The sequence below is a fragment of the Botrytis fragariae genome (genome assembly GCF_013461495.1).
Source record: "Botrytis fragariae strain BVB16 chromosome Unknown tig00000012, whole genome shotgun sequence".
Taxonomy (NCBI): Eukaryota; Fungi; Ascomycota; class Leotiomycetes; order Helotiales; family Sclerotiniaceae; genus Botrytis; species Botrytis fragariae.
Window position 1 is genome coordinate 701,168 of NW_023500989.1, and position 20,572 is coordinate 721,739.

The following is a 20,572-nucleotide window of genomic DNA, read 5'->3' on the forward strand; positions in this document are numbered from 1 at the left end:
TTAAATTATCTTAGAGTTTTTACCAAATACACAATCTCTCCCTCCCCAATCCCTCAATCCCATCACCGCGCCCCTCACACATCTCGGTCCCCGTAAAAAAAGCATCACCAAACCTCACAAAAATATCCGCACTCCTCACCTCCCAACCCACACATCCAAGATGTTGCTTCAACGCCTGCAGCCTCCATTGCGAGGCGCTATAACCTGCATTGCGCGGACATCATCAGCATCGGCTGCGGAAACGCATCTTTGCGAAGCCCTCACGCATCTCTCGTTCAAGAAATCTTCTTCTCCACTTGCCCCTCTCATTGGCGTTCGTCATGCTTCGCACGCTGCACAAGGAGCTGTCAATAAAGCGAAAGATGGACCGGGTAAGAGATTGGGTGCGAAGAAATCCGGTGGTGCGTATCTCTCTTCTCTCATCTCCAATCCCACACAGATCTAAATCTATCCCCATTCCCATCCCTCCCACTGCGTCCTAACAAAACCCAGAACAATACGTAATCCCCGGCAACATCATATTCCGCCAACGCGGCACCCACTGGTTCCCCGGCGACAATTGCGCGATGGGTCGCGATCATACGATTTATGCTACTCAACCCGGTTATGTGAAATACTATAAAGATCCCGAGCGCCATCCCAAACGCCAATATATCGGCGTGGTATTCAAGCGCGAGCAGGTTCTCCCCTTACCGCGGAACACGGTTAGGAGACGCAGATTAGGAATGGAGGTTGCGAAGATTGAGGAGCCGGAGGTAGAGCAGCCGGTAGCGGTGGAGGTTAGTGTGGAGGGGGCAGAGAAGGAGGGGAAGAAGAAGGAGAAGAAGAAGAAGGAGAGGAAGGGAGAGGAGGGAAGAAATTTGCAGTTGCGACCCGGGTATATGTATCGCGAGGCGAACTGGGAGATTGGAAGGGCGGCCGAGAGAGCGAAGGTTAAGGTGAGGTTGTATAAGCCGGGAGATAGATGGACGGCGTGGAGGAAGGCAAATGCGAGGAAGACGAAGAATGCGGAGAAGAGGGGCTTGTCGAGTAGGAAGAAGAAATAGATGAGAGATGGGAATGAAAATTGAGAGGGGGAGGAATGGGAAAGAAGGCGTGTATGATTATCCATTCATCTGGTCTTGGTATGGGAACTTGAATGGAAGGGCCTGGATCAGGGCGGCCCCAGTTGCGATATTGAGGAAATCCAAAAGAAATGGATGTGTAACTAGGTGATATCCTCACATAAAATTTTACCGTAAACGAACCTGTGGTAGTGATCAAGATCAATCGGTTCAATAATACGAATGCTTCGTATAAGACGTTCTATTTGCCTTTGACGCTTCTACAATCTCTGAGCAGAGCCTTCACGATAAGCAAATTTTACCATTCAATTATCTTTAACCTTCAACTGGGAAACTCGACGTTCACGTGGATTTCAGTGGCAGAATGAATAGCGTTTCCATGTTTCCACTCTCATATACCCACCATTCCTTCACTCAAAAAGTAGATAGAAGTCTCGTGATGCAAACGCCATAACTCACCATAACCATTCACACAATTCAATATATAATATATATTTTAGATTTAGAACGCATGCACTACTAGAACTACAAGCACCTTTGATACAAAGATGCATAAACATATTTGGCGACGACTAATCCCCCAAATTACTTCTACATGCTCCCAATGTGCAAAAACGCCTTTCAAATGCGAATTCTTTTATACAATAATTCCGACCGAGCAACCGACCTACCGACCATCCTATCCATTCCGTTCCATCCAGCCTAAGCCTACCATTTATTACCGCCAAAATCCAACCCAAATTATTCGTTATAAAAATCGTCCATTACAACCGCAAGGCGCCATAAAATGCATACATTTCGTCTCATGTTGATACCGTTTTTCGTCCTTCCCAATCTTTTAATTGATCGTCTCTTTCGTTTCATCTCGAAATTGAGAATATATAGGTAGTATTAGACGCAAGTCCATTCAGCAAAAACGCACCATCTAGCACTTCGATCGGCTAAAACTAGTCCTCTCCATACACCCCTTTCCCCACATTTAATTATCGTCTCCCAAGTTCCCCCATCTCCACCCTCTAAGTTGACACCCCCATTTCTCTCTTCCTTTCGCATTAATCTCAAGATCTTTCCACCAGGTGCTTGAATTGCCAATTTGGCTGGCTTTTTACCAGTTCCTGAACCAGAAGCCGAGGAACTTGTTATAGACATGGCCGAGTTTGGTCGTATAAATGGGATAGGCGAGGTTCTCCCAGGATCTGGAGATCCCGTGGATAGCGAGGAAGGATGCTGACGCACAGCGAACACGAAGGTATTATTGATGGCTAACCGCTGGCATTGTGGTTGGGCGACATAAAGGTCATGGCGTTGCGCATGAGGTGTTGGATGTCGGATCAGAAACTCGTATGGAGGATTGTCGCCAGAGTGAATGATAGGCAATGCAACCGCCAACGGATGTGGAATATCCTTGATGCTATGCATGAGACCACGTTTCCCAGCATAGATTTTAAGAATACCCGACCCTTCATCACCAGGAAGCAGACCCTTGATCGTATATCTTTTTTGACTGCCTACCCATTCGGCTTGTGCCAAAGCAGGCTTCGTTATAATCTCGCCAGTCTCGAATAGATCACCATCAGCATCCCGCTCAAAGGCACGTGCTTCAACCTCCGCTACACACTCAACATCAGGCGGTACAGAAATTTTGATGTGAACAAGCTCGAGATCCTCAATACGTATGAGACTTGTATCATATTCCACCATTTCCATCTCGTTAGTGAAAAATGCGGGGCAAGCACATGGTAGAGCTAGCAGAATTTCATGTGCCATGGGAGGACAGAGATGTTGGTCAACATGCTGCTCAGGTATGTGAGTCCAGCAGATTTCGATTGGCCGAGTCAGAAACCACCAGGGTTCCGCATATTGGCTACTGGCACTAGTATATTGGCTTCTCCGAGGATGAGAAGGACTTGCTAAAGAGCAATCCATTATTCGCCATTCTCCATCAATTACAACTGCGTTCCAGAAATGATTAGGTCGAGGCATTGGGCCCATATCTGGTACTTCACCAGGCGATTTGAGATATCCTCTGATAACTTCTGCATGTATCCCAATAGCTTTACACATATCCATAACTAGAAATGCGACTTCTTCCGAGGAACCGTGTTTGGTCTGAATCACCCTTCTTGAATCGGCAGTGTCGTTATCGAAGCCCTCTTCCCATGTGATCTTTTCGCTAACCCATGTGAATATTGCTCGTAAGCGCTGGATATCGCTTCTATATGGTCGACACACATAGCCTGTGGCTAGGCTCATAGGGTTAGACATGGGTGGAAGGCTATTGATGAATCTGGTGTTCTTGTCAACCAGGCTGAGGTTTACTGCTTGAAAATTGGTTGGCTCAGCAACTGGATTACCATCAACTCCTTCGTCACCATCGCACCCCTCGAGAAGCTCTTCCACAGGGCTTATGGCGGGATAGTCCATCATCTGGCATCTCTCCTTTCTTTCAACTCGCTCAATCTTACTCAAGGAATTCGATCTGTTGATGTCTCGTCGCACCTGAACCCAATCAACTCCCACGGTGCTACCTCCAGGTCCAACATCATTAGTAGAGGGATTAGAGTTCGGTATGTTCCCAAAACCACCACCCCCCATTGACGTAGTCCCCGCTGGAAATGAACTGTGAGCCTGAGCTCGTGGTCTAGAAGATTCACCAACAGCGATACTGCTCCTAGCGCTCGCAGCACCTGTCTTTGCGGACTCGACCATTCTTTTAAAGAATCCGCTTTTCTTGGATTTGGGTGTCATGAGACCACCAAGAGCAGCATTACCATCCGCTGCAGTACCTGGCCAGCCAGTTGGTGACTGCATACGAGAAGGGTCTGAAGCATGACTACTGTGATATGAAATGCCGGTCATTGGCGTCTGAGATCGACCAGTAGTGAAATCAGGTTGGCTGTTATTCATCCCTAGATAATTATCCTTCCGTGAACCAAGCGCACTCTGAGCTCGACCGTACAGCAATTCCCGCTTTCTGGCTAAGCTTCCGGCACTAGTTGAAGAAATGCCACTGGCGGAAGGTCCACTCATGAGACTTTTATCAGTCATTTGAGTACTCGAACTTCCATTGGTAGTTGTGCTGCGAGTACCAGAGGAAGAGGTTGTTGAATCTGTCTTGTCTGTTCTTGTCGTGAAAGTCCTCCCCAGCATGGATTTACCGACTTCATATGCAGATTTTCGGTGGCGAAGCTTGCTTGACTGTGTATTTGTACTCATAGACGATTTTGGTCGGCTCTCATAAGCATATGAACTCGCTTTAGGAGGGGCTGCTGGTCGGGCATCATCATTTGGGGAACGAGGCGTCGAGGAATACATTTTACTTAATCTATTCTCCATTCTTTGAACGTAATTGCTAAGTTGAGGTGGGGGAGTATTTGTAGGTTGGTAAGGTTGCATGTTATTGGCGTAGTTATCAGCACTTGTTGAATTATATTCTTCAGGAATTGCAATAGCTGTATTAGATCTAGGTGCACGCTTTGATGATATGTACGTCTGATCAAATGCCTCAGGAGACCATGGATCGATTGGTGCTTCCGGAATTTCTGACTCTCGAGCTACTCCCATATCTGCCAAAGATAGCATTACATCATCCATTGCACTTCGCAAAGGGGAGGGAGTGCGTCCTGTGCCCGCCGGCGATGGTGGACATGGTGATACTGCCAATGGTATATTATGGGTATTCGAATTGCTTTCATATGTATCTCTAGATGCTTGGGGAGCATAAGTGCTGCGATGAGGCGGTGGAGGTGGCGGTGGAGACGATGTACCCCCTCTGTCAAATTGAGGCGCAGGCGATGGACCTCGAGAATAACTTTGGTAACCAAACGAGGGAGCAGGAGAAGGAGCACGAGATCCATATTGGTTGGGACTAGGGGAGGGCGCACGAGATGCGTAATGGTCAGGAGCGGGAGATGGCCCACGAGATATGTAATGGTCAGGAGCGGGAGATGGCCCACGAGATATGTAATGGTTAGGAGCGGGAGATGGAGCGCGAGATGTGTAGTGATTTGGCGCAGGAGATGGTACACGAGGGTTGTAATAGTTGGGCGCAGGAGAAGGTATACGAGCAGTATAATGGTTAGGCGCAGGCGAAGGTACACGAGATGTATAGTGGTTTGGCGCAGGAGAGGGAGCGCGGGGTGTATAATGGCTTGGGCCTGGAGATGGTGCGCGAGATGTATAATGACTTGGGCCTGGAGAGGGTGCGCGAGATACATGGCTTGGAATTTGAGAAAATGGTGCTGGCGAGCGCATCCGCGACTGATATAGAGGAGGCTGGGGTTGAGGAGAAGGCGCCCTTGCCCCATTATGTCCACCCCTGGCGGCTGGTGATGGTATTCGAGAATTCAAACTCGCAAGACGTTCCTTTTCCCTAGCTTCCGCTCTCTTTAACGCCCCCATATCTGGCGCAGCATAAGCTTGGAATGGTTTTCGCATCGATTTTGTCTTGGGCTTCGTCGGAGCTGTTGGATTTTTGAAAGGGTTTGGACTGGGACTTCGATCCGGCATTGGACTCGATGTTCTACTTGTTGGTCGGAAACTCTCATCCAGCACTTGTACGAAATTCGAAGGAAACAATCCCATGACTCTCTTGTCCCTCCGCAATCGACCCATCCACCATGATCCATCTCCTGCGTTCAAGCATTCTATCAAATCCCCCTCAATGAAGCCCAAGTCGCGTTTTGACTGCGCAATCGTATGGTTAGAGCTTTAGACTGTAGAAAATCGCAATGTATATTGCACTTACCTCTCCGCTGAAGGAATATATGGCTCGGCACCAGCATGGAAAGCGAGTAGGTAAAGTACCCGGGGCTGGCGTCATGGTTGAGGTGTTGCGACTTCTACCGGTGAATCATTGGGGTTGGAATATTCCCAAAGTCCGAGATCAATGCATCTGAGAATCAATGTAGAGATTTTGTGATATAGCAAAAGTAACAAAATGTTCGACTTAAGACAATTTAAAGGATCTTGAATTTTTGCAAATCTTCCCAGTAATATGAATAGGTACATATAATAGCTTTGGTTTGTTGGCACCTCACCATTAGCCCGGCAACGCTGAAATGGCTGAGCTGGGTAAACAAAGAACCTTATCCGATTTCGTTAAGAGACATTGATCACGTTCGATCGTACTTTGTTTACATTTTAATAAAAGAAAAAGGTCTCGGCCGTTTTTAATTTAATATCTATATCAATTTTATTTTCATTTTCATTTTCATTTAAATATTTGAAGTCGATTGATTTTCTCGAGGGAAATACATTTTGTTTTGGTAGGGTACCGCCGATAAGTAGGAAACAACCAGCTGCGATAAAATATCACATCACTCCCAAAATTATGTCAACAACGCAGTACCAAGTTCTCGAGGAACTTGGAAGTGGAAGTTTTGGCGTCGTCTACAAAGCCATTGAAAGAGCAACGGGAGAGATTTGCGCAATTAAATTGATTGATTTAGAGTCGAGTGAAGATGACATACAGGAAATCCAACAAGAGATATCAGTCCTCAGCACCTGCGCCAGTCCATACGTTACTCAGTACAAAGGAAGTTTTCTACGAGGTCATAAATTATGGATTGTCATGGAGTTTCTGGGGGGAGGATCATGTTTGGATTTGGTACGATTATTTTCACTTGGGAAAGTAAATACACTGCTAATTGGAAACAGCTGAAACCTGCTCCATTTCACGAAGCCCATATTGCGATTGTTTGTCGAGAGATCTTATTAGGTCTCGAGTATCTTCATCAAGAGGGAAAGATACATAGAGATATAAAGGCAGCAAACATTTTACTATCGACTGCTGGCAAGGTTAAGCTGGCAGATTTCGGAGTTGCAGCACAGCTCACGAATATCAAATCACAAAGAAATACTTTCGTCGGTACCCCATTCTGGATGGCGCCAGAGGTTATTCAACAAGCAGGATACGATTTCAAAGCAGACATTTGGTCCCTCGGAATCACCGCAATAGAGATGGTTAATGGAGAACCACCACATGCTTCGATACATCCAATGAAGGTTCTATTTCAGATACCTAAAGCACCGGCACCAAGATTAGAAGGTTCGGATTACAGCAAGGACTTTAAAGATTTTGTGGCACAATGTTTGGTCAAGGATTGTGATCGAAGACCTTCAGCAAAGGAATTATTGAAGCATAAATTCATACGCTCCGCAGGAAAAGTTGAGGCTTTGCAGGAGTTAGTGGAGAGAAGACAGGAGTGGGACGGGTCAAGGACTCGACCATCACATCCTAAATTCTATGAGGAAACACTGTAAGTATCGAAGCTATCCGGGCTTGTTTTCATCAACTAACAAATCCAGCAATACAATGACTCCAAAATATGAGCCTGATGGATGGGTCTTTGATACAGTCAAGGCTTCTACGATTACTGTAGCACCATCACGAAAGAATGGAAGCAAGAGAAGAAAGCTTTCTGCCATTCACGCAAATGGCCAGGGTAGTCAAGCTCCTCCTGAGGAGGCTTTCAAGAAATTAGATCTCAAGGATTCACCTTTAGAGTATTCTTCACCTCCGTCACTATCATCTGATAGAGGCACCGTCAGAAGACAACCACCAGCGATGCAGCACTCTTCACCAACCAGGCCACGGGGTAACAGTACACAGAGTCAAACTGGTACAACGAGACGACCTCCACTAGCACCAGACATGAGTTTTGGAAATACTGGTTCAACAGTCCGATTATTCCGCCGAGTATCAAATAACTCAACGTCATCATCTCGACCAAGCAGCCCCGAAGATTCAGCCGACATTCCATCTCGTCAGGGTGATGAAAACAAAGCACTTGTGCAGGTAGCAGAAGCGAATACTAAAGAAGCATACCTTGGCCGACGTGCATATACGAAAGTCGTTGACCCAGTATTCCAAGAAATGCATGCACAAACAGGAGATCAAGCCAAACGACAAGCACTGTCTCGTCTAGCCGATGCTTGGGCTGCCCTTGACGCTGTTGATCCAGAGGGCGAATATCATCTCCTCAAGCTCTTGATAGACAAAGTAGAGCAAGAACCCAAAATCGCCTCACACATGTCTCCAAGCAGAGCTTTGGTCCTTCGAGACGGAACACCTCAAGGGTCTCCCCAAAAAGGCGCAAATGGAAAATTGGTACTAGCGACGAGTAACCCACACCTTAAAGGTCACCGTCGTCGACAATCCAGCGCAATGCCCGAGGTAGATGCAAAGGAAAAATCAAATCTACCAGGTCAAATAGTGCCAGGAATGGAACATACAAAACAACTTGCTGATGTACTATATGCGCGATGGGCAGAAGGATTAGGAAAAAAGTTTCCGGTGGTTTAACGAGATATGTATAAATTGTAAAGTTATTGTATGTAGGTAGGGATAGATGGAATGGAGTAAAACGAATTTGCATTTTTGTAGTAAGGAGGAGAATCAATAGGTAGATACCCAATTTGTACATTTTATCTGGATGGTTCTTCGCGGTTCAATGTGAGAGCGATGCTCTTTGTTTTTTGGTTCGCTGAGGGGTATCTGTGTTTTCGATACCGAGCAAGGAATATATTTGTTTCATAATTCAATATTTTGAATGATCAAAGTAGTTGATTGGCACCTAGGTAACTATTTGTTTGGGCGAATTTCTAGAATTTCGAATGGTTTATCCGGCTCACCAGGAGCTCATTGGAAATATGTAGCATTCGTCCATCTGGCCGTACATCTTCCCACCATCATTACCATCCATCTAAGTACGAAAATCTAAAACAGACCACCAAGACATTTCCCCATTCCAATCCCCATCTTCTTCCAACCTGATCTCATCTCACAAACTCTCTATCTCACATCCCCGTTATCCTATGACTATAATTTTATAGCAGTCTATCTAAAAATTGATGGGGAAAAAGGATCAGAGACTGCATATTGTTTAGGAAATTCAAATCGGTCCAAAGATCCGGATATTTAGAGGTTGAACAAATTAGAACTAGAAGTTCATTTGAATCATTATTCATATACCCTCAATTGTTAGAGCCATAGAACCTCCTTGATACCTTTTGCGGGCCTTTCCAGTGTCTTATCAACGGAGGAGGCTGCAGTGCTACTCGTCTATATCCGTGTAACCAGGTAGCATCTCATGGTAAGAAACTTATCTTATTCAAAACATTTAAATAGCTCATTTTCTCAACATCATCAGCAAGAACCAAAGACGGAAGATTTGATTGGGGACAAGATTTTATTGGAGCTAAAAAGAATGTGAACTTATGAAAAAATAGGAAACATCGAGGTACAGCAGAAAAAAACCTGCATCAAAGGATCCAGACTTTTGATAGAATGAAAAACAGCTTCCTGCCATTATTGCCTAACGACCTCCAAAACCCCCTACCTAAAATAACCAATCTCGTTCAAATACTCCACATTCTTCTTGATCGCCTCCTCTATCTGCTTCTCAAACACAGTATCCAATTCCCTTGGTCTTTTGCTCTTGCCAAAATTACCCTCCTCAGTGATAAGATGAGCTACCGGCCAAAGCGGATGTGCTTCCGTCTTCTTCTCCATATCCTTCTGGATCAACTTTGCCCATTCATTCGAAGTCGTCGGGTGGAGCCGATGTCCCATAGTTTTATTGACAATATCCCAAAATCGTTGCATATCGATTCCGCCAGTTATATCCAATGTACAATTTGAGTTATTTGGAGTATTGACCAAAGCATTGATAGTAGAATTTGCAACGAAATCCGCATGTGCAACAGTCAACCAATCATTTTTGTCTGGAATAGGATATGCACCGACGCTTATTGCGCCAGCTACATATCTCCATAGGAAGTCAGTGGTATTGGCAACTCCTTCCCGGATTGTACCAACGATCAGTCCCGGCTTGACGATAGAGACGTGATTGCCTTTGGCAAAAGATGTGGCTCGCTGAGCAAAGTTTCTTACCATCAGCTCTGAAACGAACTTTGTTTGACTGTAACCATCAAGTCCCTTCAATTTCATGGCGGTCGTATTATCATCCATCTCTCCTTCGAAGTCACGACCTCCGGATACATAGACGAATCTCGGAGGCGAAATAGCCCCTATGATATTCTTCAAAATATCAAAGGTAGATGTGACATTGGCTGCTTTAAGGGTGTGAAAGTCCGCATTCCATTGCACTGAAGCTCCATTGTGGATGATGGCATCGACTGTGCTTAGGTGTTGCCATTGTTCGAAACTCAAACCTAACATGGGTTCAGCTAAGTCTCCCGTCCATATTTCGAGCTTCGTTGCGAAAGTTTCACGCCACCATCTTGCGGATTTAGCTGCTGCTATGATTCGTTGTTTGCCATTCTCATTGGATGAAGAGCGTACATGTACGATAATCTTCTTGACTCCAGGTCTTTCAAGAAGTTCTCGAAGTATCTGAGTGCCTAGAAAACCGCTGGCCCCTGTCAGGAAGACAACTCCAAAGTAATGCTGCATCGAGGCTAATTGTATATCTAGATCGGCAATTTCTTGCATCAAATCAAGACTAGATGCTGACTCTATGGGCTTCTCACCTTCGACCTTGGTCGCAGCCCGAATATATTTTGAAACATCCGAGATTGTGGTCTGATAGTTGATGAGCTTGGGCATAGGTATAGTTATTCCATACGATCGTCTAATGAAAGCTGCAAGGGACATGATCTTGATAGAATCAATTCCAATAGAAGCAAGATTAACATCGCGACCTATGATATCCGAATTGAGGTGAGAAGAAGGCTTCGCAGCAACAAGCTGTGCAATCTTATCGCCAATTTTAAATGCAATATGGCCATTTGATGGTAGTAAAGGTGCTTCGCTGCTCTTGGGGTAACTCTCAGTTTTTTGGATCACAGGAAGACTAGTAAGCCACCTGGTGAGCCTGGGACGATCCAATTTTCCGGAGGTATGAAGTGGTATGGTCTTCATAGCGACCCAAGAAGAAGGAATCATGTAGCTTGGTAGACGATCTAGCAGGTGATTGGCAATTCGAGACCATTTGAATCCGGAAGCTTCAAGTTCCAAATGAGAATCTACCGCAATACCACTAGCTATCTCCGAGTCTGTTGAGGTTTCCAGCTCAATGATGGCCGTAAGCTGATCAGCATATGGCCCATAAGTAGGCAATACAACCATGGCTTTTTTAACTTGTGGATGACTGAGTATGTGATGCTCCACATCAGCAATTTCTATGCGAAGTCCACGAAGTTTGATTCGAGTATCCTTCCGGTCAAGATAGTCAATTATTCTATCAGAATTGTATTGAGCAAGATCACCGGTTTTTTAAAGACGTGTATGACGGTGACTGGAGCCAAAATTACGAGCCCATTTGGGGCTATCGATAGAAACGGCTCTGGTCTTTACCTCGTCGCCAAGATATCCTGAAGCCATGGCGGGTGATTCAATTAGCAGTTCACCAATTGCACCGATTGGTAGAAGACGGGTTGAATCCTCAGTATCAACAATCCAAGTGACTGCGCCTGCTCCACGCCCAATATTTGTAGGAGATGTACTGGGAGAAATATCTGCATTCACTACACTTGTTCTAGAAGACAGTTGGATCAGTATGATTCAACGCTAACTTTCAAGGGGCTAAGACAGAGACATTAATAAGCCTAGAGCGAAAGGAAGGAAAGAACATGGGTTACAACGTCCGACCCAGAATCTCGGCCCACAGGATATTAGACAATGGATGGGATACGTGGTTTTGAGTCTCAACATTAGAATGCTGATCTCCCCAACTATAGGCGGCATAATGTACGCAAAACTTGGATACGGATCATTATATTCATCGTGATGTCTATCCTTATTGCGATCGATATCGTCATGCGTTTGTTTATGATCGAGAAAAAAGTTCCCGCAAGATTAAAGAAAGATAAAACTGTAGCCGAAGCACACACGTACAGGACTTTTCAGCAAAGTGTTGACAATGCCATTTTCGAACAACAAAATTCGTCTACACCTTCCACCAACAACATAGTCTCCGAACCACTGCTTGGGAATAACCAAAATCAAACTCCACCAGCAGACAACAGGAAGTATACAATAGCCTTAGTAACTCTGTTAAAATCCCCACGCATATGGGCTGATTTGTACGGTGTTTGGGTGACTGTATTTCTACTCGCAAGTTTCGATGCAGCTCTCTAAATATTTGTGGAACGAAAGTTCAATTGGGACTCAACTGGTGATGGCTGAATCTTCTTGACTATAACATTTCCCATAATTTTCGCCCCGATAGCTGGTAAACTCTCTGATGTCTGGCCTTCTCGATGGCTCACTGCATCATACTTCGTCATATCTGCTGTCTTCACTGTCTTGCTCGTCTTGATACATAGGAATAGCACTGATCAGATTGCTGGGCTTGCTATCCTTCTTACACTTTATGGTAATTTTGTCCCATTCCAATTATATGATCATTGCTTCTCGCAGTTACTGATATAAATCATAAGCGTCACCAGAGTCTTCGGTTCATCACCATTAGGTGCTGACTTGAGTCGAGCGGTAGCTAGTATGGAAAAGAAGACGCCCGGAATTTTCGGTAAGACGGGAGCTAGCGGTCAAGTTTTCTCCTTATATACCAGTGCTAGTGCAGCGGGAGTTCTTGCCGGCCCTGCTTGGACTAGTTACGCGTTTGGAGAAAGAAGCTGGATATTTTTCGTTTCAAGTCTTGAAATCTTGACTGCAACTGTTGCAATTCCAGTTGTAAGTAGAACAATTGAAACAATAGAGTATCAGCAATGCTAATAGCATCTAGATTCTATTCACAGAGCCCGAAAAATCGGGAAAGAGAGCCGATGTAGAAGTGGCGGCTGCAGAGTAGATATTAAATTCTTCCCCACCTTAAGGTCCCAAATACCACTAAGCTATTCTCTTGGTAGTGTCGACGATAAGAGCATCAGATAAGATAAGATACACTTGCTCAATCAAAGCAAAGTATCAGGAAGAATCCGATAGTTGTTAGAATACACAAACACACACAAAAGTTTCGAATGATCACTAAAAATAGCAAGTATTTCAATGATTAAAGTACTCTAAGACCTCTAATAATCCGAGGTTGAGACCATAAATATTTCAACAGTGACAAAAACATAGTTTATCACATCATCAAATCACGTGGATACGAGATTTCAAGCGACGCGAGATCCTTTTCGCGTTCTAGCCTTTCTTTCTCCTCCCCGATTTTGACCTCACACTTTCCTACTTCCCCAAATGCCTCCATGACCGACCTCCTGGATATTCTCCCCAACTTCCCCACACAAAAACATGTGCGACTCCTACCTTCACTCGAGAAGAATCTCGTCACCGTCGCTGATCTGCTCACTCTCGATTGTGTTGAGATAGCAAAACGTGCGACTTTACCTCTCTTGGACGTCAAAAGATTATGTGCGGATGTACTAGAACATTTAAGAGGAGACCTTGGATTAGGTGAGGTGAATCCTGGAGAGAAGGATGCTGCAGCAGGCGAAAATAATGTAGATGGAAAGGGAGAGGTGAAGAAGTTGAGGAAGTCAGGAAAAGAAGTTGTAGATGAGTGGGAGATTATAAGTACATTGGATGATGACATGGATCGCGCTTTGGGAGGTGGTATTCCAACAGGCTACATTACGGAGGTTACAGGGGAGAGGTATATCTCATTTCCATTGCCCTCTATTCCACTGTTCCTTGTCTGCCTAGTCTTCTAACTAACTCACAATTTCAGCGGCGCAGGCAAAACGCAATTCCTCCTAACACTTCTTCTTTCTGCTCAACTTCCGGCACCCCATGGTCTCGCAGCTCCCACTCTTTACATATCCACCGAATCATCCCTCCCCATAACTCGACTATCCCAACTCTTGCGCACTCACCCTCTTCTTGCTTCTCATCCATCACCACCTTCTCTCGACAGAGTTATCTCAATTTCAACACCTGATCTCGAATCCCAGGATCACATTCTTCGTTTTCAAGTCCCTGTCGCTATCAAACGTCATGGTATTCGATTGCTTATACTGGACAGTGTAGCCGCAAACTACAGAGCTGAATTTGAGAGACCTGGTGTGACGAAGGGAGGTGGAAATATGGCTCAGAGAAGTGCAGAATTGGTCAAATTAGGGCAACTATTGAGGAACCTAGCAAGGGAACACGGAGTGGCTATTGTAGTCGCCAATCAAGTAGCCGATCGATTTACAGGCGGAAGTGGAAGAGCAAGTCCGATGGCCTATGGTCAAAAGAGGGAAAGGGAAAGAGACTTGCAAAGCAGTCCACTTGCGAAAAGGAGTTTAGGCGTAAACGGAGCTATGCCAATACCATCCAGTTCAGTTAATGCTCCCATGTCAAGTATCCCTGGTAGTAGCATTGGCAATCGAATATTATCTCGAGATTATTCCGTCATAACACCAGATCCTATGTCATTGGACCATCAACAACGATGGTTCACAGGCTGGGGCGATGATCCGCACCCTTCTTATACCTCATCCAAGAATGTCAAGACACCTTCACTCGGTTTAATCTGGACCACGCAAATAGCATGTCGAATAGCACTTATCAAGAAACCGGTCTATGGACGAGCAAGAAATGAAATTATGGAGGAAGGAGAGAGAGGCGAACCAGTATTAAAAAGATGGAGACGATGGATGAAAATTGTTTTTGCGGGATGGGCAATGGAAAGTGGAGAGGGATTGAATGGAAGTGTGGAATTTGAGATTAGGGGTGAGGGAATGTTTGCTGTCAAGCATGGAAAGGGTGTTGATGATGATGGGGAGGATATTTTGTAGATACATACTTAGGTATCTAGGTATTGGTGCATCAGATTTCATTCTCATCCGATATGCGAAGTTGGTAGTCGGTAGTCGGTAGTTGGTATATACTATGTATAGATATTATGTATTTTGTTCAAATGCACACAACTAAATAATTAATAGCATAATAATAAGTACATGAGCTCCGAAAAATCAACATTCCCAATTTTTGCAAAACTGCCTAGAGGCCCAGTATCTATCTCTCCTTAAACTTAACAATAGCAACTCCTCCCTCCTCATCTTGATCCGAAAGCCATGATGCCTACCAACATCCAGACTCTCCTCTCTTTACCTTCCTCTACACTTATAATATCATCATCCAAATCCCACTCCTTGCCAAATCCCTACCACCTTCCCAATGCCAAGAACTCTACACCCCAGCAGCGATCACTATATCTCGATATTAAATCTGGATATTAAATCTCGACTCCGTAGATTAAATCCCTACGATAAATGACAACCCCAGAGCAAACCCATTACCTCCGATAAATTAAAATTACACTTAAGAGATCTCCCTTCATCATTCGAACCTCCGAATGGAAAATCCGGGGTATGTTGTAAGTCTTGCTATATATAATACTGTACCATATATCAAACATCCAATACCGAAAGAGGATATTGAATAGCGGATACAAATACACGGTATAGAATCCGAAGCAGGAGGACGAAGTCTAAGATATGGAGATGAGTATACGGTTCCATTAGGGAATGAATTGCATCGCGAAGGGATGTGGATATTCTGTTTTATTTGATTTTGTTTTATTCTGTTGTTAATACACACGATAGATATATTTACACATACCTACCACATACCTAGTAGGTATCACGACCTTAAATTTTCGTTGATGCATTCGTCGATGTATTCATCGACTAACTAATCATCACAATCAAATACCCAATTGGAACATCACAGCACAATCATGCACATCCATTTTCACAGGCATGCAAAGAAGCAACATATTGCTAGGTATCCAAAACGTATTCCATTTCACTCGATTCAAATATCATCGCCATCTAACCACAGCTCCAGTCTGGCAACCCCGACTAATAAGTAACCTAAATGTAAGATAAAGTAAAGTAAAGTATATACAACGAAGATGCGCATATTTTTTCAGTTGTTTTCGATCAGTGTATATTGTATGTAACCCCCTTACTTTTTCCTCCCCATGTATCCATAACCATAACCATATCCATTCCCACCATCCATCCATCCCAATACTCCATCCCCATAACCAATCAATCAATCCATCGTTTCAAAAACCTAAGCAGTCTTGAAAGTGTTTCCCAAAGTACTCAACGCACTTGTGGACGACATCAAACCACCCGCAGCGGTATCAGCCATAAACCACGCATAGCGATCGACCATTGTGCTAGCATCCAACCAAGGAAGAACCTCCTTCATGAACGCATTTTGCTCATCCGTCGAACCCGAGGCTTGGAATTCCGTGATCCACAATGGACGGTTGCCACCCGCCGTGTAGGCATCCTGAACATACTGCTTGAAGTATGCGACGTTGGAAGCCGAATCATACCAATGGATGCAAACGAAATCGATGGTGCAGTCGGAGCACGAAGACAAGAAAGATTTCAACCAGGTGAGTCCCATGGGCGAAGCACCGTTGGTGACGGCGGGAGCACCGAGCTTGGCCTTGCCGGCAAAAGGTTGCATGTAGGTCTTGTAACCGGCTGCGGCGTCGGATGCACCAATGTTGGCTTGGGTGCTGAGATCGGGTTCGTTGAAGGACATGAGATGTGTAGAGCCGGATGCGATGGCGCTCGAGGCAGCGGCAGACCAGGCACCGGTGAAGGTACTCTTCAAGCCCCAGAGGAGAGGAACGAATTCAATACCAGAAGCGGAGAGACCATCGGAAGATGAACCCCAGTTGTAAGCCCAAGCGACTTTGGAAGAACCAGTGAATTGCTTGACGTAATCTGCGGTATTGTATGCAACACCACGCTTTCCACCAGAGGAAGAGCTTGAATAGCTGGATGAAGCAGCTGCAGCAGCAGAGCTAGCTTTCGCCGAAGTAGCGAGGGTAGTTGCTGCTGCTTTGGTAGATGTGGCGGCGGCTTTGGCGCTGGTTTGAACCAAGACTGCAGCTGCAGCTGCTTCAGTGGAAGCCTTAACAACAGCTACTGAAGAAGATGAAGAAGAAGCCTTAGCAGAGCTAGACTCTACAACCACACGACTAGTTGTAGAGCTGGTAGGAACAACCACGGCACTTGTTACTGCTGCTGGAGCTGGAGTAGATGCTACAACGACAACAGAGGAAGAAGCAGCAGAGTGATGTTGAGTGTAAGTTCCTACAGCATGAGCATAACCAGTTGCGTAAGAACCGTCGAGTTGTCTGGTAACAGTAATTTCTTCTGTAACAACTTGAATTTCGGTTTCGTAGATGGGAGCAGCGAATGTTTCTTTGACCAGCAAAGAGGAAGCCAAGATGGCGAGGGATTTGATCTCAAAAGAACGCATGATGTTTTTTTTTTGTTTAAACCGGGTGTATTTCGATTTGTGTTGTGTGTGTGTATTCCTGGAAAGGTAGTTGACAGTGAAGAATCACTTGAACTGTTGTTGACTGGTATTCAAATGACTGAATCGAAGAAAGAATGTGGTCTTGCTAAGCAAACAATCTCGATGAGTGTTTGATTAGAAAAATTGAAAGAGTGTGATGATTCAATCAATGAATGTAAGGAAGAACAAGATGGTCGACTTTACTTTCAATCCAGAGAGGGAGGGTTGTGAGAGTATGACAGGAGAGGTGCGGGAGACTCAAAGTTAATGAAGAACTTTTGAGGTTATTTCTGGTGGTAGGGGTGAATTCGTAAGTGTGGTGTATTCTTGAGATTTCGTCAATATCACGTCAAGTCGTAATGAATAAAATGAATGTATGGAAGGAGTAGGCAGTATTTTTAAAATTGAGGTTGAGGGGTTTGATGATGGAAATCCTGCGCTATCTTTCAAAGATACGAAATGATGAGATGTGCCAGACTGGACGTTGCAAATGAGAGGTAACGTGAGGCTGTGGAAAGGAAAGAAGAAGAAGAAAAGCGAGGGAGGGAGGTGATCCTTATGTCTATATGTAGATTGCCAAGTGAATGGTCAATTGTAACCCACCCTACATGATCCAAGTGAATAATTTTGACAACATCTTTTTGTCTTTCCTTTCTCTTTTCTGAACTAGTTATGTGAGATAAGAAAGCGGGAGGCGAGTTCGAAAACCTAGCCAGTAGTTAGCCGACGAATGGGACGAAGGAGTAGAGAAACATCGTGTGGGATTTTAAACGACAAGGGGGGTGGGAACGGGATGAGGAACGATTTGTGCAAGGGTAAATGATGTTTCTGCACATTGAAAAGTCGAGCCCGAAGTTAGAAGATAGAAAATCAAGCTTAGAAATTCATCCGGTGTTTCTTTTCTTTGGGAATCCACCACATCATTCCTAATATCGCATCCATACACCTCTTTTTGCACATTCAATTGGACCATATTGCATGGTGATACTACCTAGGTGTGATGGACACTTTCTTGAGCTTCTTGATGGATATTGATTGGTGGGGAAAGAATCTAGATACTTTTCATCTAGTCAGGAACGTGTAGACGTGCAGATGTGCAGATGTGCAGGTGGGTGTGCAGGTGTTGACTCTCAGGTACGGAATCCAAGAATAAAAGACCGAGCTTATTGGCGTTCTCAAGAATTATCATCACTAGGCCGCTTTCACATGTAGTCTGACTCCTAACTCGGTGGATGATTAGGTGATTATATATCCAAGATCACTCTGACTGGCTCCTTTCTCTCTCTTCTCTCTTTTCTCCCAAAGCACAAAAGATAGTCAGGTACCGGTGTTTGATGGTTCGACTAGTTGATGTTCGGTTCATCTCAGAGCCATTGTAACTATACAAACCACACATACTACAGAGCGAGAGAGTATCACTACATGGCTCGAGCCTATCAGATAGTCTGTTTATATTGAGATATACTGGGATTTATCTTGATCGCACAAACACTACATGACTTGTTCTCTGCATTGTATTGTTTTCTTTTGCTGCCCATCTTTGCTATCTTTTCTATCGCTTCTCGACCCATCTGATCATTTGCAGAATATCCAGGTATCTAGGTATGCACCATCGGCCACGGATTTCAGTTTCGTCCTTTTCAATAACCCCAGATAATACCATTTCAATCCTTTTTTGATTCACATTCATGGTGGCTGAGCTACCTCGAGCCTCTTTCGTAAGTTGTGAGTTTCACCGATATCTATCCAGCCGCTCCTGCGAAAACATCTTCACATAAGGTCGATATGATGTGAACTTTGTCCGCTCGAGGATCCTCAATATCCTTACCCAAATACCCATACTCCATAGCATCCACTCAGATACTTCGCTCCGCCATCCAGAATCCATCTCATCCATCCAGATTTCAGCGTCAACGCAAAAAAGTCCAAGTTCCCTTCCCTGGTCCATGCTAAATGCTTGTGCACACAATTGATGATTCAGGGGTAACCTATTCCATTAATCTATTCTCCAAAGCTTAACCAAGACATTGTGGACGATCCGATGAATTAGCCTGTTTTATCTCTCCGTTTATCGACCATTTGTGGAAATTGGTGAGGGGGAAAGAAGGGAAGATACGAACACCTGCAGAATTCTTACATGCAGGAAGGCAAATCCAAACAAGACAGCGCATCACGAAACAAATACGTTTTCTGTGCTGCCCTTACATATATACCGTACTCATACCGTACAGCAGAAGTCATGTATGCACTTAGTACCTCTACAACTTAGCATTACAACACACAAACAACAAATCGGACAATTTTGACAATCAAAGGAAATGGGAAAGGGAAAGGAAAAGGAAAAATCGCGCAACCAAAATGGGCCAGGAGACGTAATAATTAGTCTATGGTATCGTATGCGTGTGCGTGTACAAGTGGAGCGTAGAGCATTTTGGCATCTTGCTTTGCCGCGTCGGCGGGCTTGGGTACCTGCTCACGCCGGCAGAACAGAACGGGGCAAAAGGCTACGAATCAAAGTCAAAATACGGACGGAGTAATAAGTGATTGATGCTTTATCCGACCGGACCGGCATCATTAATTCTACCATGTGAGTGTGAGAAAAAGAAACAAGCAAAATCTCGAAATTTCCACAGATACTAGTGCACGAAAACTCTATCTATCAGGAATCTAGACCTCCAGCCCGGTATTTATAAAAACCAGGTACATATAATACATATACTACACAAGAACTAAAAATCTACAATTCATCAAAACTCATCACCAAGAAGAAGTTCCAAGAAACCAAGCCTCAACTCAATCCTCAATCCCTCGCCGTAGCTCTCTCTACATTTTCAAATCCCCAATGCACCCGCACCTTCCCTATCTCAATTCTCAATTCTCAACCACCTTCCTACGAAGTACACGCCGTCTGCACATTTTCTTTTCTCCGATTCTCCCGCTTTTCGTATTCTCCGACCAGATACCAAGCCACCAAGATACGAAGACTCGAGCGCATGGGAGGGAAGGAAAGGTGAGGAATGGTACGCCTTTGAGAAACCTTTGGAACCCTTCGGACGCGCGCATGATACTCCTGTGTGTCTATGTATCTTCACATAGATATATTAATTTATATAGCATTACTATCTTGAATCCGTGAGCTTTTGGTACACGCTCTTTCTTTTTCATGTATCGATATTTCGATATGGATTTCTTTGCATGTGTATATCATTCGAGTGTACTCGAGTGTGCTGGGTAGATAGATGGGTTCAAGACATCGCGTGCATGC

At 44.6% G+C, this 20,572-nt stretch overlaps 7 protein-coding genes across 7 annotated transcripts; 4 read left to right on the top strand and 3 right to left on the bottom strand.

Moving 5' to 3' along the window:
* Positions 1-160: 160 nt before the first annotated feature.
* Positions 161-1,046, top strand: Bfra_002442 (putative 50s ribosomal protein; the record flags this gene model as incomplete). The annotated part of the gene is made up of 2 exons (XM_037332861.1): positions 161-401; positions 493-1,046. 2 exons carry the CDS (start codon positions 161-163, stop codon positions 1,044-1,046), a joined length of 795 nt encoding a protein of 264 aa, XP_037194989.1.
* Positions 1,047-1,955: 909 nt separating this feature from the next.
* On the bottom strand, positions 1,956-5,886 carry Bfra_002443 (putative variant sh3 domain-containing protein; the record flags this gene model as incomplete). The annotated part of the gene is made up of 2 exons (XM_037332862.1): positions 1,956-5,750; positions 5,812-5,886. 2 exons carry the CDS (start codon positions 5,884-5,886, stop codon positions 1,956-1,958), a joined length of 3,870 nt encoding a protein of 1,289 aa, XP_037194990.1.
* Positions 5,887-6,396: 510 nt separating this feature from the next.
* Positions 6,397-8,370, top strand: Bfra_002444 (putative mst3-like protein kinase protein; the record flags this gene model as incomplete). The annotated part of the gene is made up of 3 exons (XM_037332863.1): positions 6,397-6,672; positions 6,723-7,324; positions 7,374-8,370. 3 exons carry the CDS (start codon positions 6,397-6,399, stop codon positions 8,368-8,370), a joined length of 1,875 nt encoding a protein of 624 aa, XP_037194991.1.
* A 1,032-nt stretch (positions 8,371-9,402) lies between these two features.
* Positions 9,403-10,683, bottom strand: Bfra_002445 (putative hc-toxin synthetase protein; the record flags this gene model as incomplete). Its single annotated transcript, XM_037332864.1, is given in 2 exon segments — positions 9,403-9,942; positions 9,961-10,683. 2 exon segments carry the CDS (start codon positions 10,681-10,683, stop codon positions 9,403-9,405), a joined length of 1,263 nt encoding a protein of 420 aa, XP_037194992.1.
* Positions 10,684-11,817: 1,134 nt separating this feature from the next.
* Bfra_002446 (putative mfs transporter protein) lies at positions 11,818-12,841 on the top strand (the record flags this gene model as incomplete). Its single annotated transcript, XM_037332865.1, has 4 exons — positions 11,818-12,148; positions 12,260-12,449; positions 12,480-12,723; positions 12,776-12,841. 4 exons carry the CDS (start codon positions 11,818-11,820, stop codon positions 12,839-12,841), a joined length of 831 nt encoding a protein of 276 aa, XP_037194993.1.
* A 397-nt stretch (positions 12,842-13,238) lies between these two features.
* On the top strand, positions 13,239-14,771 carry Bfra_002447 (putative dna repair protein rad57 protein; the record flags this gene model as incomplete). The annotated part of the gene is made up of 2 exons (XM_037332866.1): positions 13,239-13,645; positions 13,721-14,771. 2 exons carry the CDS (start codon positions 13,239-13,241, stop codon positions 14,769-14,771), a joined length of 1,458 nt encoding a protein of 485 aa, XP_037194994.1.
* A 1,285-nt stretch (positions 14,772-16,056) lies between these two features.
* On the bottom strand, positions 16,057-17,268 carry Bfra_002448 (putative uncharacterized serine-rich protein; the record flags this gene model as incomplete). The annotated part of the gene is made up of 1 exon (XM_037332867.1): positions 16,057-17,268. The coding sequence occupies one exon, from the start codon at positions 17,266-17,268 to the stop codon at positions 16,057-16,059; it is 1,212 nt and encodes a 403-aa protein (XP_037194995.1).
* Positions 17,269-20,572: the final 3,304 nt, after the last annotated feature.